Source organism: Vanellus vanellus (genome assembly GCF_965231255.1).
Source record: "Vanellus vanellus genome assembly, chromosome: 2".
Taxonomy (NCBI): Eukaryota; Metazoa; Chordata; class Aves; order Charadriiformes; family Charadriidae; genus Vanellus; species Vanellus vanellus.
In genome coordinates, this window is record NC_138906.1 from 48,610,976 (window position 1) to 48,627,280 (window position 16,305).

The 16,305-nt window shown below is 40.8% G+C and overlaps 1 protein-coding gene across 1 annotated transcript in view; it reads right to left on the reverse strand.

Annotated features, from left to right (window-relative positions):
* CPNE4 (copine 4) overlaps positions 1 to 16,305 on the reverse strand; it is a gene marked incomplete at both ends in the record, with an annotated part of 194,451 nt that overhangs the window by 41,751 nt on the left and 136,395 nt on the right. Inside the window, 3 exons of the mRNA XM_082499431.1 lie at positions 3,504 to 3,563; positions 4,147 to 4,233; positions 13,457 to 13,555. Of these exons, the coding sequence (XP_082355557.1) occupies positions 3,504 to 3,563; positions 4,147 to 4,233; positions 13,457 to 13,555 (246 nt within the window). The remainder of the gene's footprint in view (positions 1 to 3,503; positions 3,564 to 4,146; positions 4,234 to 13,456; positions 13,556 to 16,305) is intronic.

Here is a 16,305-nt window from a genome sequence, read left to right on the forward strand (position 1 = left end):
CTGCTCTTTTAGCATTACCCAGCAGTGCCAAAGTCTTCTACAAATACATAGGATAAAGATTTGTAAAACTAAGCTAACATATCACAGAAGTTAGGCTAATATCGCACCTGAACTAATCTTGTGGGCAGCAAAGTAGGAATCCTCCCTACAGTGCGTACATGTGATTTTTATCAGCGTATCTTTAAATGCATCGGTTCCAATGTACCAGTCATCTTCTCACAGCTAAATAAGAACATAACGTAGCAATAACTACACTCAGTACTTGCTTTCATTGCACTGAAAGCATCCTACATAGCTCGGATCTCCTGCTAGATCTGTCAGCAATGAATCGGCCTGCCCAGTACCGGGACCTGCCCGAGAGAGAATCTGTCCAATATATCTTTCCATTACAGTTCCTTTTATGCATCTTACACATCCTTTCTGCTGTATTTCCTAAAGTGATGAAAATGTCTTCTGACTACAGACCCATTTGCACTGCCAACTTCTGAACATTTCTTCTGCAGCGGGGAACACTGATAAGAGAGATAGCATTTTGCAATAAGCAATGCATAAAAATAGCAGACTGGAATCAGCACTATTGATCTCTATAGATGAAAGCTTCTTAATAAATGGTTTTAAAGTGAATGAAAAGTTTACTTTTGTTTTTTAGAGACATTCTTATTAACTACAAACTCTGTTCCCACAATAGATGTAAAAAGTATCCCTAGAACACACAGCATGATGTTACCAAAGCCTTCATTAGTGCCTTAAATTAGCAGGTACATCATACTACAGCTTTTTGTTATCAAATGTATGCTTAGCATCCCAGCTTTCCTCCCTCAGCAAGCACCCTTTCAAATCACAGTTGTATCATACCGCCTGTAAACAGCATGAACTCAATAGAAATGTCATTAATATTAAGACAACAACAACAACTTAAAAGAAATGGAAAGCTGGGAAGGTGGAAGGAACAGGCCTCCTCTACTTCAGTGGTCTGAATTAACCAGATTAGGACTATGTGAAAAGGAGGTTATATGATGTATGCAGAAAGCAAGGGAGCATTGGATATCTCCCCTGCAGGCTGCACCCTTTTGCTTCAGTGCCCACTGGAGAATCTCTGATACGTTTCTGAGAACAGCAACGCATCTCACAACCAGTCTATGCTATCAGCACCGGGGACTGGTGCAACTGAGGCGGGAGGAATTAAAATACGCGGAGAGTCAGCTCGTGACTCTTGTGAGTAGAACCACTAGGTTATGCATGAACAGAGCTATAGGCACACAGACATCCACGATGACTTCCCCTGAGTCCATGTAGGTTGAAATCTGATAGCGATGAGTTTGCACAATACTGTAGCTGGTGGATTTACCACTGAGGTCAGCAGTAATTCAGGGATCTCTGCGATTCACAGTATAATGGATCTTACATTTCCTTTATGTCGTCACTGCCCGTCCTTGCAGGTGAACCTACCTAAGTTTCCTATTATCAAGAGTTTTGTTTCATTACAGCAAAATGAAGTATTAAAATAGTAAAATGTAGTAGAAGCAATACTATCCATTTTAACACAACACTTTTCAGCTTTTGGTTCACAGCCTACTAATAGGAAATCCGTGACAAGCAAATGAAAGGCAAACAAATTGCCACAACCCTTCACTGCGCTGTGTAAGGACCCGCTCTTCCACTGGAAAACATTTAGGAAGAATCAAAAAGAGTTTGGAAAGCACAGCCGTAACATAATAATACGTATATCCCTAGACACATTCTAATGGTTACAGTGCTCCTGTGCTTGAGCTAGAGTTGTGGGAAATGCATATTAACTAGTCTTTGCATGTGCTTAAGCACTTGCCCTGATTAGCAAAGGCTTTTAAATATTACTTAAAGACATTACTGCTAATGACCTTGAACTCATTTGGTAATTGAGTTCTTTCAGTCATATTTTTAGGGAGGGAATGTCAGGAAAGATAAATTAAAAGGGTTTCCAGGGATTGGCGAGTTTCAGATTTGGAGGAGCGATAGGCATTGCAGGCATGTGGGATAACAGAAGAAGAAGCTGGGTAAAGCGGAGAGGTAATTACACAGGATTCTTTGCTTGAGAGAAGACAACTATAAAGATCTTGGTCCACTACTGTAGGTATTTCCTTCAAAAACAGAAACAGGGTCCTCAGTTCTGGGCGTTATTCAATGAGTTTGCGAAGCATACTGGCAAAGTGCCTGTTTATCACCTCAAAAAGCTGATTTGTACACAAGAAGACAACTCGGTACTGTCTATAGCTGCTGCCATTGCTGGAACTATCTGTTGGGACAAAAAAAATCTTTATTTTTTGGTAAATCATTCTGGAAAATGAAGGCTTGTCTGGAAAAAGTGAAATGGAACATTTCAGTAGCATCCAATGTCTGATACTTGATACCTGGGAGCAGAAAAAGGGCAAGGTGCTACAGGAAAAGAAAAGATCTCCAGCAGAAGAATATTACCTTGGAGCATTAGATTTTACCCCTGTAACTGGCATGTAATTAGAAGTCATATAAATAAGACTGGAACTGAGCCACAATCTGTATTCCTATGCTATGGGAAATACTGATTTATTTTATTTTATTTTTGTGGGTTTTTTTAATTTTTATTTTTATTTTATTTCCCAAATTCAAATAAAAAAATTAAAAAAAAAAAAAAACAGGAAAAAAAAAAGATCAAACCCACACAGCAATAAATGTTTCTAAAAATGATTATTTGGAAATGCAAAATATTGTATATCTATTTATGGAGAGCTTTGCAAGTCATTTTATCCTCTGTTCCTTGAACTGAATAGCTTCTGAATTCACTCTAAATTACAACTTCATCCCCCTGTAGTGCCATCTTACTGTTGGTAGTTATGGCTGAGGTATGAAACATCAGCACTTACCCTAGTGTTTACCCCAGACTGACAAAGAGAGGTCCCTGGCTGGACTATCTCTCTGCCTGTGATTTTCTGTATGGCACCATTAGAGGGGAAACAACTTGCTTTAATGTATGACTCATTCTGGAAAGGAAGACTGGCTCGTAGGATTGATGAGCAGGACATCTCACATTTAAGTGGCTAAAGGCAGGTGAGATGAAATCCCCCCCCGTGATACAGTCTGAGCAAGAGAATTTGTTTGAAATTCTTGTGAACAAACTGAGGCTCAAAAGCCAAAGGCCAGTCATTACTGTCACAGGGGCTAATTCAGTTCTCCAGCTTTTGGGACTGGGTGTAGCTCAGATGGAATCGGTGGGACTACACCAGCTTAGCTTCTCACCCCTGTATGAAGTTGTCTTTACTTTTTGCAGTGTGGTTGCCATTGCTGCGAAACATAAAAGTAAATCAGCATGTGCAAGAAAAGTCTTACTGCATTAGCATAGTGTGATTTTCTGGGCTTAATACATTTTGCAAGAAGACTTTAATAATTTACTAAGGAATGGCACGTAAGAATCATTTCTCTGTGAAAGTAAGGAAACAGTATCTAAGGGGATTCCCTTCCGTTAAAACAAGTTAGAGAAGTAAGACACTTACTGTAAACTGTATTTGGCAGCCTCCCATGATATAATCTAAGAAAGAATGCATCTTGTGGATCTGCAGACAAGGAAGCAAGACATTCAAATTAGCTGTGTACTGCTAAAACACTGGAGAACTGCCTGAAAAAAAGTAAATTGGAAGGAGGGAAGGGACCAACTAAAAATAAGGTAAAGGAAGAAAGCGTTAAATGTAGTTTCAGACAGAAACAAAAATGTAAACAGAGAAAATATCAAGATTATAAAACTGCAGAAAGGAAATTTCACACCAAAAGTAGAACCTTCTCAGTGGGAAGTCAGTGGAAATTTTGCTATTGGTTTAGGAAGAACAAGAGCCATTTTGTAGAAATGATGGAAGGATTAGAAGAGGAACACACGAAAGGCCAACTGGCAAGCCTGTAGGTGTGAGAGCTCAGTGCTGCCTACTCTACTGCACAACAGCCGGGAGAAGGCAAGAGAAATGAAAGACGAGAGATGGGGACAGTACTTTTGGGATTCGAGTCCTTGTCTTCACTTTTCAGAGTCGGATCAGTTTCCATTGCTATTCCCCTGCTACAGGCAGTTCCACTTTGCTGTTTACGTTTCCAAACACCATCAAAATACATCTCAGACAGAAACAGCCAAAAAGCAAAACATGTATTTACCTTGCACTGGTTAAGGATGACGATGCCTGAGTTCTTGTAATTCTTCTTCTTTGCTTTGTACTTGGGATTAATGCATTCCCATTGTACCTGTGGAAAACAGCAGTCACCGCTTGAAGGAAAATTTATATACAAATTGAATAATTAACAAAAATGGCAATGCCTGATTTCCACAGTTGACTAAATCCTATCAAATAATGGTGCACACAGAAGAAAAAATGAAAACCATTAACTATGCAGAGAATGATCTTAATAGAAAAAGGCCCCAGGCAAACATCTGTCTTTGAACATATACGTGTGGACACAGCACTAAGAGAGATATCCAGATACGTGTGTTGTTGTCTTCCAGTTTTGTAGGTTCAGGTGTCACATCAGCAAGATTGAGGATCTTTTGAGATTATTTAAGAGGAGAAAAAAAGAGGGAGCTTAATACAAATGAAAATACGGGAGGGAGCAACCTGATGCATTGTATTAATTCCAAAACTGCCTACTCGGTAACACCGGTGGTTTGTATTAAACTCATTGGAGAAATTCTGATCAGAGATCATCTCGCTCCCTCTTGAAAAAGAGCAATAGTTTCTCCTTTAAGCCCAATAGTAAAATAAAAAGTTAAGAAAATCAATAAAATGATGCAGTTAGCTAATTACTGATATATTTGAAAATTATCCCTAAGAATCTATTAAAACCCTTTTATGAAAATATACTGATTAGTTTTATTTACAAATAGTCAATTTTACAGCAAAATAGTCCTACCTTGTCACTGAAATATGTTTTCTTATTCCCATCATAACGTCTCACAGAGTCTTACTGATTTCCACTTCAAATGTTCTGCCTTCCTCTGGTTTCAGGCAGACTGATAAGGCCAAGCTTTCAGACCCTGACCTCTAATGTCTGCAATATTATTCATGCCTCTCACTGCAGGAGTAAAATGTACGTTTGTATGTGCCAGTATCTATTGGCATTTGTAAGTCCAGACTAGATTTGCATCTGTAATGTGTTACTAAATACAGTTAAGAACATTACTATTTTCTTTCAGGGAGGTGTTTTCAAGTGCTGGGAGAAAATACTTGATGTTGGGTAACATGAAGATTTCCAAAGGGAACCAGGATGACCTATTATCTAAAAATCCCTATTACGACATTTTGAAATGAAATGTATCTGTCTTAAGCGTTACAATATTTTGCCTATAGTGAACACCTTCATAAGTGTTACAATACTTTGTCTATAGTGAAGACGTCATATAGGATCTGTCTGAGCAAAGTGTTTGAGCACGTAAAACTGTTTTTACCTTATGAATAGCCCCAGCAATTTCATGAAACTTCAAATCACTGCCTAACAGCAATTATTTGGATGTCTCTGAAGCATTTCAAACAGAGCTTTTGTCAAATGTCAAAAAAGGGAAGGCAAAACATATGGCTTTGGAGCAATATGAGACCTTTTCTGCACAGGGGAGGAGGAGTATTTTCATCACTGTGTTACGGGAGACAGGTGACAGAGTGAAGAAAGGGAAAAGACAAAAAAATGTTCCAACTGCAGGAAGCACATCTGCTCGCTCTCCCAGTTAGCCTACAGCTCAATTATTTGTCTTGTGAAATGAATTTTCCAACTGAGAAGACAGGCAGACGCAGGCCCACATGTTCAGGGAAAATCCTCCATAAACACTTTTTCTCTGCTCAAGAGAAGCAGTCAGGCTTAAGAAATAAAAGCCCTTCTCTCCGAGTAAAGAGAGTGCTGTATGACACAACGCCAGAGTGCAATAAGCTGATATTTGGGAAAGCAGTCTGGCAGCGAGGCAATAGCACTGCCCACTCACGTCTTGATACATTGCTGTCTGGCAAAACAGTTTAGCATACAGTTGCCTCCAAACTTATCGGAAGCATTCCTACAGAGAAATCGTGCTGTCTGTGTATTATAAAGAAACTGTAATATCTGTATGTTACAAAGAAACTGATATATATCAAAAAGAGAAAAAATAGGAGTCAAGATTTGTGTTCCTCCCTTTGACACTGAACTACAGTGGAGAGACCTCATTGCTTTTCCCTGAATGTCCAAGGTGCACTTCCTTAATGTAACACTTTTCGATGCGCATGTTGAAACAAAGCCTGACCTGTACAAACCCTTCCACTACACACATAATTCCTCTCCTCGAGAAAAAGATTATTTAAGCCTGACAAACATTACGTTCATGTAATTGGTTTCCGGAAGAAGCTTACACTATATAAGGACCAAAGCAGCATAAAACACTGCTTCAGGTGAGAAAAACCTGTGCCTGTGGCCAGCCTCTCAGCTTCTCTGTGCTAACTGTAAAATGCAACTAGGAATGTTCACCTACCTTTGCAATGCATTTTGAGATGTATGGGTAACAATTCTCAGCAACTATCTAAAAGCTCATTAAAATATTCCACGTGCAAGTCACTGACATGTCATTGACTAATGTAGGTAATAAAGCAAAGGAAAGAACAGGCTAGCAAATTTCTAGAAAGTTACAAAACAGAAAGAAAGAACAATTTTGCACCTTTTAAATCTGTTGATGTGATAATATAAAGAAGGGAAGGCGGGAGGGGAGGGGAGGGGAGAGGAGGGGAGGAGAGGAGAGGAGAGGAGAGGAGAGGAGAGGAGAGGAGAGGAGAGGAGAGGAGAGGAGAGGAGAGGAGAGGAGAGGAGAGGAGAGGAGAGGAGAGGAGAGGAGAGGAGAGGAGAGGAGAGGAGAGGAGAGGAGAGGAGAGGAGAGGAGAGGAGAGGAGAGGAGAGGAGAGGAGAGGAGAGGAGAGGAGTCCTTTCCTAATTCATAGGTAGGCTTAAAAAAAAACGATAAGACTGTTTTACATGAAACTCTATCTTCACTTACCCACTAAGATCCAGTTCTGACCTCGGCAATTCCCACAGCTCGAGCTGAAGATGTGACAGGCATCGTTTGAAGGAAATTCCTTATACAGGCCTTGTCATATCTCCAGCTCTCCTGAAGAGAGCAGAGTTCAGAATACAGCTCCAAGCAGGTAAGAAATAACAAGAAACAATTTTCAAATATTTTGCTTGCATTGTGAGGCCAAGCTCAATTTTCAGCCTGTTCCTACATTCCCAGTACTGATTTGGTATCTGACATTGATTTTTATCGATTCATTTTTGTCTCTTAAATTAACTTTTCAGTTGAGAGGAAACTAATGCAAAAGTCTGCAATCTGACACTAACAGTAAACATTGTGAAGTTTGGATTTATCATTCTGAAAGTCACTTAGCATTTCCTCCGAACGCCTGGCAGCTCTGGGCTATGCAATCTCTTTCCCTGTCAAACAACACAGTGAATCTGAAACAGAAAGCAACCTGGTTTTATCTTCTGTTAGTTTAACAAAAGTGCTGTTGCAAATGTTGGTAATGAACCCCCAGACTATACTGCTTGGGTGCTTCTGACTTACCCCAAAATTTAAACCACCGTGTGGAGAATTTCTGAATGTAAACCAAACCCCATCCAGTTATTCTTCAATGAAAGCTGGCAAACTAATGCTGACGCTTGTAAAGTGCTAATCCTCTCGTTGCTGTAATGAGCAGACACAGATCCCTCAATGGGAGGTGTTACTCTCTGCAGGGAAGGATGCTGCCTTCCCAAACATCCTTACTCCTTCTCTTACCAAACCTTCAGGAGAGAAGAGCAAACGGTGCAACCACCCATGCCACACACCAGCAAAGGCAAGTGGAGGTGACTGAACGCAGGCAAGCATTGTAGAACGAAAATTTGGACAGTATGTGGCTACCAATAGCACAAGCTATTCAGAGAAAGAAATAAAGGTGTCAGGAGAGTTTCATGTACCCTAAGGCAGAGAAATCATGATACAGAGCAGTTGCTTGCTCTGGGACACTGTGCTTGCACGCATCGGGTAGTCCCTTGAGGGAAAGGCTAGAGAGCTATGGCAAAGCTTGGGTTTTCATTAGCATGTTCTCTTGCTTCCCCTGCAATTCTTTTGTTTCTCTCTTGTTCCTTCATGTACAGCTACTGCAACAAATCGCATCATTTGCAAATGACAAAGGAGGCATCACGGTCTAATGGACAGGGCGAAAAAACCCAGTCGATAGCAGGCAGCATTATATCCTGCATTATCTCTTCCTGATGCCTCGAGAAAAGCAAGTCACTTTTAAAAGTGAACTGCAGCTCCTGAGAGGCGAGTTTATTCCTGCCGACCCTTCAGGCAAGAGGACAGGATGGTTGGTTTTTTTCTCCTTCTGTCCCAGAAAGACACCCACCATGGGAGAAGAGCTGCTTTTAATCACTATCAGAGGTTTCCTCTGGAAACTTGCACCTGGGGAACGAAGTGAAAATCAAAGCATATCTTGTCTCCTCAGCCAAGGCCCCCCCCTTACCCACACTCCTGAGGTTGCACCACTGGTTGCCTAATCACAGGGATGTGGCAGGTGCCTGACATGGCTGCACCCTCCTCTGAGGCCTCTGTTGCCCTCTCTGCAGCCAACAGCAGCTGCTGATGTTGCAGACAGTCCTGGATGAACTTGCCCGTCTCCTTATAAAACCAGACAGGGAATTGTCCATTGGTGTCAATAAACTCCTTGGCCCATTGAATGGTTGGACCTGATGATCTTAAAGGTCTCTTTTGACCAAAACAATTCTATGGAATACCAAAGGCTTAAGTCTCTCATCCATACCCAGTTATCTGAGGATCCAGATATCCGGACGAATGGGGGAACTCAACTTGCATTATTTAAGCCTGATAAACATTATATTCATGTAATTGGTTTCTGGAAGAAGTTTACACTATATAGGGACCGCAGCAATCTTGTGCAGCTCAGCAGCCCTCCCTGCCCCCCTAATAACTCCCTGAACTTGTGGGAATGTCAGTGGAGGTGGTAAGTACAGCAGGGTTTCTTCCTCCCCTTCCCTTTTGTGTGTGTGCGTATACACACGTGTCCGTTTTTATGTAACACAGCAACAGATTTTTCCCTTACGCAACTCCTGTGCTGCATGGGGATCCAGGTGGGTTATGTTTCTATGACTTTTTTTTTCCCCCAAATCCCTCTGGTTTTGTTGCCTCCGTTTAAAAAAATTGTCACTTTTTTCTCATTAGTGGAGGATTTCTCCTTTCAACTATTAAAACCTTTAATAGTCCTGAAATTTTTATCAAGCTTTTCTAATCTTGTTTTAAAATGTTCAATAGATTAATACTAGAACACCATACAAAACTGCCACTATACACAAGTATTAAAAATATATATTATACATCTATTTGGAACAAATCCTAAGCATACAATAAACTAAGTATTTACTAGTATTTTACTAAAAATAACTGTCACAAATAGGGATGGAATTATCTTACTGTGTTTCCTTGTGACAAGACTATGGTGAAGGAGTAATTGAATTTTGGAATGGTGGAAAATGTTAAATAGAAGGTTTAGAAATGCCTGCTTCAGATGTGCATTTGAACAACAGGATATCTTTTTGCCATTTTTTATTGGTGGTCAGTATGAAAACAGGCTAGGTGTCAGAATAGAACAGTCTATGACAACAAGGTAGTTATGGAACAGAAACCAAGCTATTATCCTACTTCACTGAAAGGGTCATTCATGATCAGGAAGTCTTCTTAAACAGCATGAATTAATTTTACCACCACCAACTAAAGACCAACCAGCTTTCCCAGAATTCCCAGAATTCCCAGAATTCCCTTTTCAGTCATCGAGAAGCAACTGTCACTCTGAAGGAGTCAGAATTCAAGACATGAATCTCACCCAGGACCTGCCACTTTTAGGAAAGAAATTCATAAACTACTCACACCAGTCCTGATCAAAACAGCTGATCAATTATTCAGAGAAGGAATCTTCTCTCCTTCCTTCACACGCTACCGGTTCAACAGCTAGTAAGCTGCCAATGCTAGATTCACAACATTTATCTAAATGATGCTTCCTCTCAAACACAAATTCCCAAGAAATCTCACAGTGGAAGCAAGCCAGCAAGCCAACTACAATAAGCTCATGTATCAGAGGCTGACACTCAAATCGTGGGATAATAAATACCCAGACCAGGGATGAAACTGAAACAGTCTTAGAAGCACCATCACCTCTTGTAAGTAAGTAGGTGACACATCTCTATTCTGGCCATCTCAAGTCATTCTATAGCAGTTGATAGATTGGCTACAAGATACTTTTAGCTTGACTGAGGGGGAAGTTGAAGAATGGGTCAGAATACTCTGTGCTTTCTGGAGGACGAACTATGTACAACTAAAAGGCAACTTCAAGATCCTTGTCAACTCCTCCAGAGATGAGCTGAGCTGATGAAATGGTGAGAAGTACTAGCAGTTCAAAGATGACACACAGTTCTTGCAGCTCACCAGCACAAACTACGATGTTACTCCTACCCTTACTGCTTAATGCTTTTATAATTTCTGGAGCTGATACCAACTAATACAGATGTTGCTGATGGGCAGAGAGGGAAAGCTGTGCCATTGGTGTAACCTCCTTTAACACCACACAGATTTGCAGCTGGTACTTAAGGGGACTTTCTAGGTCCCCTGTCAGTGATAAATCCTCCTTCCTATTCTCTCTGGTTGCCTGGGAGAGTGAAAAACCCTGGTTGACAATCACTAGGATGTTTTGATTATCTTTTGATTATCCTTTGACAGAACTATAGCAATGTACTGTATCTGGCCATAAAGTCTACTGCACAAAAGAAAACATAACCAGATTAAAAAGTTTTACTATGTCTCCTTAGCAACTCAAACAGGGAGGTTATATCTGAGTTCTGCTCTTTCCACTGGCTTTGACAGCATCTGAGATGAAATTCCAGGTTTGGTCCTCATCCCAACTTGCTGTTGTGATGCTATGTGAAAGAATGCTTAAAGCCATGGGCTGAAGGATGGAGCTGGCAGTTTTATTCCTCTGACTGAAAGAAGTACTACATGGAAAACAGAACATTTTCCGATCAGAGGCTTCTAGGAAGGAAGGACTATGCGTAACCTACTCATGTCCTCACCCACATATAATTCTATTTCTCTGATGTGGTCTTCCTTATTAGAAATACCTAGCAACACATCCACTTGAAGGCAAAGCATTTTCCTCCTCCCTCTGCCATTCTCTCAAGGTTTACTAAACTGCCTTTATTCAAAGTAAATACTCCATTGCACATGCTTTTTCTTTGGGAGGAATAAAACTAAAGAAAAAAAATGACAAATGCTAATCACGTTACCTTATGTTGCACAAAGGATGTCAAGATAAACTATGATGTATTTATGGGGTCTACAGCTAATGGCATATATTGCCTTTAGCAGCAATAGTTACATTTGGAGAATAGAGGAAAAGGAGATAGGATAAGGGTGGGAGATACAGTGAGAGAGAGAGAAAGAGAAAAAAATAGAGAAAAAAGGAGAGAGGATGGGGGAGGGAGAGAGAAAGAGAGAAAAAGGAAAATGCTCTCTGGCTACAGCCAAGTGACAAGTGCCATGTTCTCCCATGTGACCATGTGACAAAGTGACCTCTCCTGTATAGCATGTGATCTCCCACAATACTTTTTCCATGATAACTATATCATTTTCACCAGGATCTGCTCAAACTCCCGACTGCTTGTTCTTGCCTGTCATGCTACTAGTGCTGACTGAAGCCTGCTTTCATCAGGTGCAGGAGTCGTCTAGCATGTGCCTGTATATTTTGGGGGCAATATTTATTAGCTACTTAAATGACTATTACCTACTACCTTATCCGCTAATTCTTGTTTTCCTCTAGAATAGACCACAAGCAAGGATTAGAAAAGAAGAGGGGGGAGAAGGACTGATTTTCACACAGGTGGCAACTGCGTCCCATGAGAACTGGCTATCACAACAGCATTGGGTTTTGCAGGTGCAAGCCCACAGAATAACTGCACAGTTACAACAGAATGAGAGCAACAAGGAAGAAATAATGCCACAATGCCTCAGGCGCAAGACAAAGGTTCAGACACTTAAAGTATTCTGCAACATTAAAACATTCCTGGACAGCACTCTGATACTGCATTGTCGACCTAGAACAAGAACTGACAAATGGCTGTACTAACTTCTTATGCCTCTGAAAGAGTAACCATCCTTTTCGCTAGCTGGGGATGAAAAGAGCACACTGTTTCTCCATCAGAATAAAGAATATATAGTTTATCCTTCACAGCCATTCCTGGTACTCTGGACTGCAAGTCTTTTGTCTTGGCCAACAAGACTGTCTGTTTGGGAAGGACTGTGATGCTATTTTGAAGATGTTTACTTTGGACTTTTACACCCTTTACCACTTTCACACAGACACTTTCCCAGCCACAGGTATGTGTATACAAATTGGAGTGTTGTCACATCACTGGCCTTATTAATGTTATTCACTCTGAAATCTGTTTACCTCTTTAGGTAGGTTTTCTTTCTGCTCAAATTCAGTTTGGTTTAAGTTTTGGCAGGTACCAGTTCATGCTGTAAAAGCTGCAAAAAATCAGCCCACTATGCTGTAAGTGGGTACTCATCCTCTGACTTAATTTGACTCCGAGAGAATAAAATGGGGGTTTGTTTACGCTCAGGTTTTGTTTAGAAGTTATTTATAATGCGTCAATACATGAGTGATATATATCAACAGTATTTTACATGCACGGGCAACATTTGCTAAACTCTAGGTTGTTCTAAGAACATCAGTAGAAGATCTAGAAGAATCATAAAAACTTCTCAACCCATGGAACAGCCTAACTGCTTACCATTTATTAAACATCTTTTGACTCTGTTAGCTTTCTTTAACACATTATAAGCAGAATCTTAATGTAAAACCCAAATAAAGCTATTAGGCATTTGCGTTTGGTTTTGAGGTGACGACGAAGCAGTGAATACAAATTATCAGCAGTTTAGAAAACCAACATTTTTAACTTCCCCTCAGAGAATTTATCAAAACTAACACCTTCAGGAGTAAGTAATAATAGGAAATGACAATTTCTGGAATTAGATACACCAAATCATTTATCATATTCAATAATTACCATCAACTTCAATTTGAAAAGATCAGGCTAACATAAAGAAGAGAAATTATTAATAAGCTAACAATTTCATTTTCCATTCGGACTGTAATTCATGAGATATTTAGGAAACTGATTAGTTTCATCACGATGTAGACTGGCAGCAATGAATGCAGCATGAAGTACAGGAATGGCTGCTTTTTTGTGTTTTCAGACTACTGTCCAGATAACAGTAAAACCTATGGGAGAGATCAACACAGCAACTAAACTCCCAAGAGACGACGAGGCGATATCACTTGCTTTATCACAGGATTGTCTGAGGAACACTGCTCTACAAAGCTTACATATTGAGATTGCTTGAGTAGTTTCCACTTACCTGTCTTCCTTCCATAGCTCCCCGCATTTCCTTGAAAGTCGAGCTAAATTCTCCAATGAAGTCATGCTTTCCGTTGGAATCCCAGTCCCAAACTATGCACTGGGGAGGCAAAGGGAAAAGAGCAAAAGAGCACATTTTTCTTCAGATAGAAAACAGGTCTTATTGAAAATACTACAGGAGAAATTATGGTATGCTTTGGGTGGAGTGTTTTATCTAGAAGGAGATCACAAAATATACTCAAAACATATTCTTGTCCAGATCAAAATGAAACGACAAGTGGAATCTCAACACAGCTTGCTGTTGGCTGATGAAAGCAAGCTCATGTATTTTAGAAAGAAATGATTCCTTGAATCCATCTCTTTGCTAGGTGTAAAAATACAGGATTATGTGTATTTGCATGGTCATGGTCAAATGGTGTCCTGTATTAAGAGTAACTTACCTCATTGCAGTCCTTTACAAATATAAATTAATATTCAAAACACTAATTGCCATGGGCAAAGATTACCATTCTCATTTTTACAGTCAATGAAGGTGAGACAATAGTTACAGAGATCATTTTCTGAAACAGCTTTGAATTTATACACATCAGTGTTTGGAGCCCATATCTTGGCTGTTTTCAGGTGTTGCTCAACAATGACTATTCAAACCAAACCCCACTGGTAGTCATTCCTAAATTCATCCATAAACATGAATATCTCAGTGAGTTTGATCTGTAAGAATTTTATTTTACAGACATTGCTAAATAAAATTCAGCTAGCCAAGACTGAAGCACACAGCAGTAACTACACGCTTTGGTAAATATTAATTTTAAAACTGGCCCAAAGACAACAAAGGGGCTCACAACTTTAAAGAACAAAATCCCAAAGTCAGCTTCATGGTGTCCCTAGCTAAAGCTCTCTTACACTGACAGAATCAGGAGGCCTTTATTGAAAACGTCCTGCTACCAAACATCTCTTTCTCATGTTGTTTTTAAAGCACAAATGCCTCAAAGCCACCTGCACTGCCACATGAGGAGTGTGCTGACATTCGGCTATCAGATGGCTTGAGGGTAACTCTGAGTGCCTTCTAAGGGCCACTCTTCTCGGTCTATGCATGGGTGTGGGGTGATGGACTGGGTTGGTGGCAGTAGTGGAGGAGCCCCCAACTGTGAGAGGCAGGAATGACACATAACTGAGGGCAGTAGGGCAGGAATATTGGGGTACCAGGCTTAAAAACAGTGGCTTTTATCAGGTCACTTCATCTGAACTAGGCTCAGTGCTTCTAACACAGCACTAGTAGTCAAACGACACAAGAGGAAGAGTGAGGTTTGCTCCTCAGAGAGTCCTCAAGCCATTTGAAGTTTGCTTGGTTCAAAGGGGCACTTTGAGTTCACCCAGAAGGAAACTGAAATCACGAGGTCTCGACTGGATCTTGAGTGTTAAATACTTTCAGAAAAAGCATTTTATTGAAACAGACTTCCACGTCCACCGGCTACACTTTCTAACCAGCCTGAATAATTCAGTCGAAGTTGGTATGTGTGCACCATGGCCAATCCCTTTTCATTGGACCACCAAACCGGTGGTTTGTAAATTCCCTTTGAGGGTAGGGGAAAATACTCTATAGAAAGCTTGAGATATGGGCAAAATGATTGAATTATTTGCATGAGAGCAAAAGGACAAAAAATCTTTCACGAGAAAAACTATCTAACAACAACTTAACTTGCTGCAAGTGGGGTCTCACACAAAGTCTGCCATAACCAATATTCATCATCTAACATCCTCCCACCACAGCCATAAATTAATCACAGAATCACAGAATCACAGAATTATCAGAGTTGGAAGGGACCTCTAGAGATCATCTAGTCCAACTCCCCTGCTAAAGCAGGATTGCCCAGAGCACATTACTCAGGACTGCATCCAGGCGGGTCTTGAAAATCTCCAGGGAAGGGGACTCCACAACCTCCCTGGGCAGCCTGTTCCAGTGCTCTGTCACCCTCACCGTAAAGAACTGTTTCCGTGTATTTGAACGGAACTTCCTGTGTTCTAACTTGTGCCCATTGCCCCTCGTCCTGTCACTTGGAACCATTGAAAAGAGCCTGGCTCCATCCTCCTTCAACCCACCCTTTAGATACTTGTATGCCATAATAAGGTCTCCCCTCAGCCTTCTCTTCTCCAGGCTAAAGAGTCCCAGCTCTCTCAGCCTTTCCTCATAAGGGAGATGCTCCAAGCCCTTAATCATCTTAGTTGCCCTTCGCTGGACTTGCTCCAGCAGTTCTCTGTCCCTCTTGAACTGGGGAGCCCAAAACTGGACACAATATTCCAGTTGTGGCCTCACCAGTGCCGAGTAGAGGGGGAGAATGACCTCCCTCGACCTACTGGCCACACTCTTCCCTATGCAGCCCAGGATTCCATTGGCCTTTTTGGCGACAAGGGCACATTGCTGGGCCATGGATAATTTACTGTCTAATAAATGGCCTCTTTCACATAAATGTTTGTCGATGTGAGATGCATTGACTTGAAGCATAGGAAGGAAGGTATTTGATCTGTATATCTAAGCCAGTCACCTGATTTTATTATGTTAGTAAGTGCCCAGGCACCTTATTTGCCTTTGTAGAAGCAACACAGGTGGTGATTTCACTAAATTCATACCCAGGACTCCTCCAGGCAGCATACCACCACCCATGTTATCATTTAGATTCCTTTTTTGTCTGATAATGACTCCAGCTTTCTTTTGAACTTTCAACACTGTTCCACTTAGCCCCAGGAAAGAGATTTGGTTCAATGCAAGAGGAATTTCTCTGATTCATATAGAGGATGGGCGGTAGAGCTACAAAGGACTGCCCGTAGGGAAAGAGTACAAGCACATCTCTT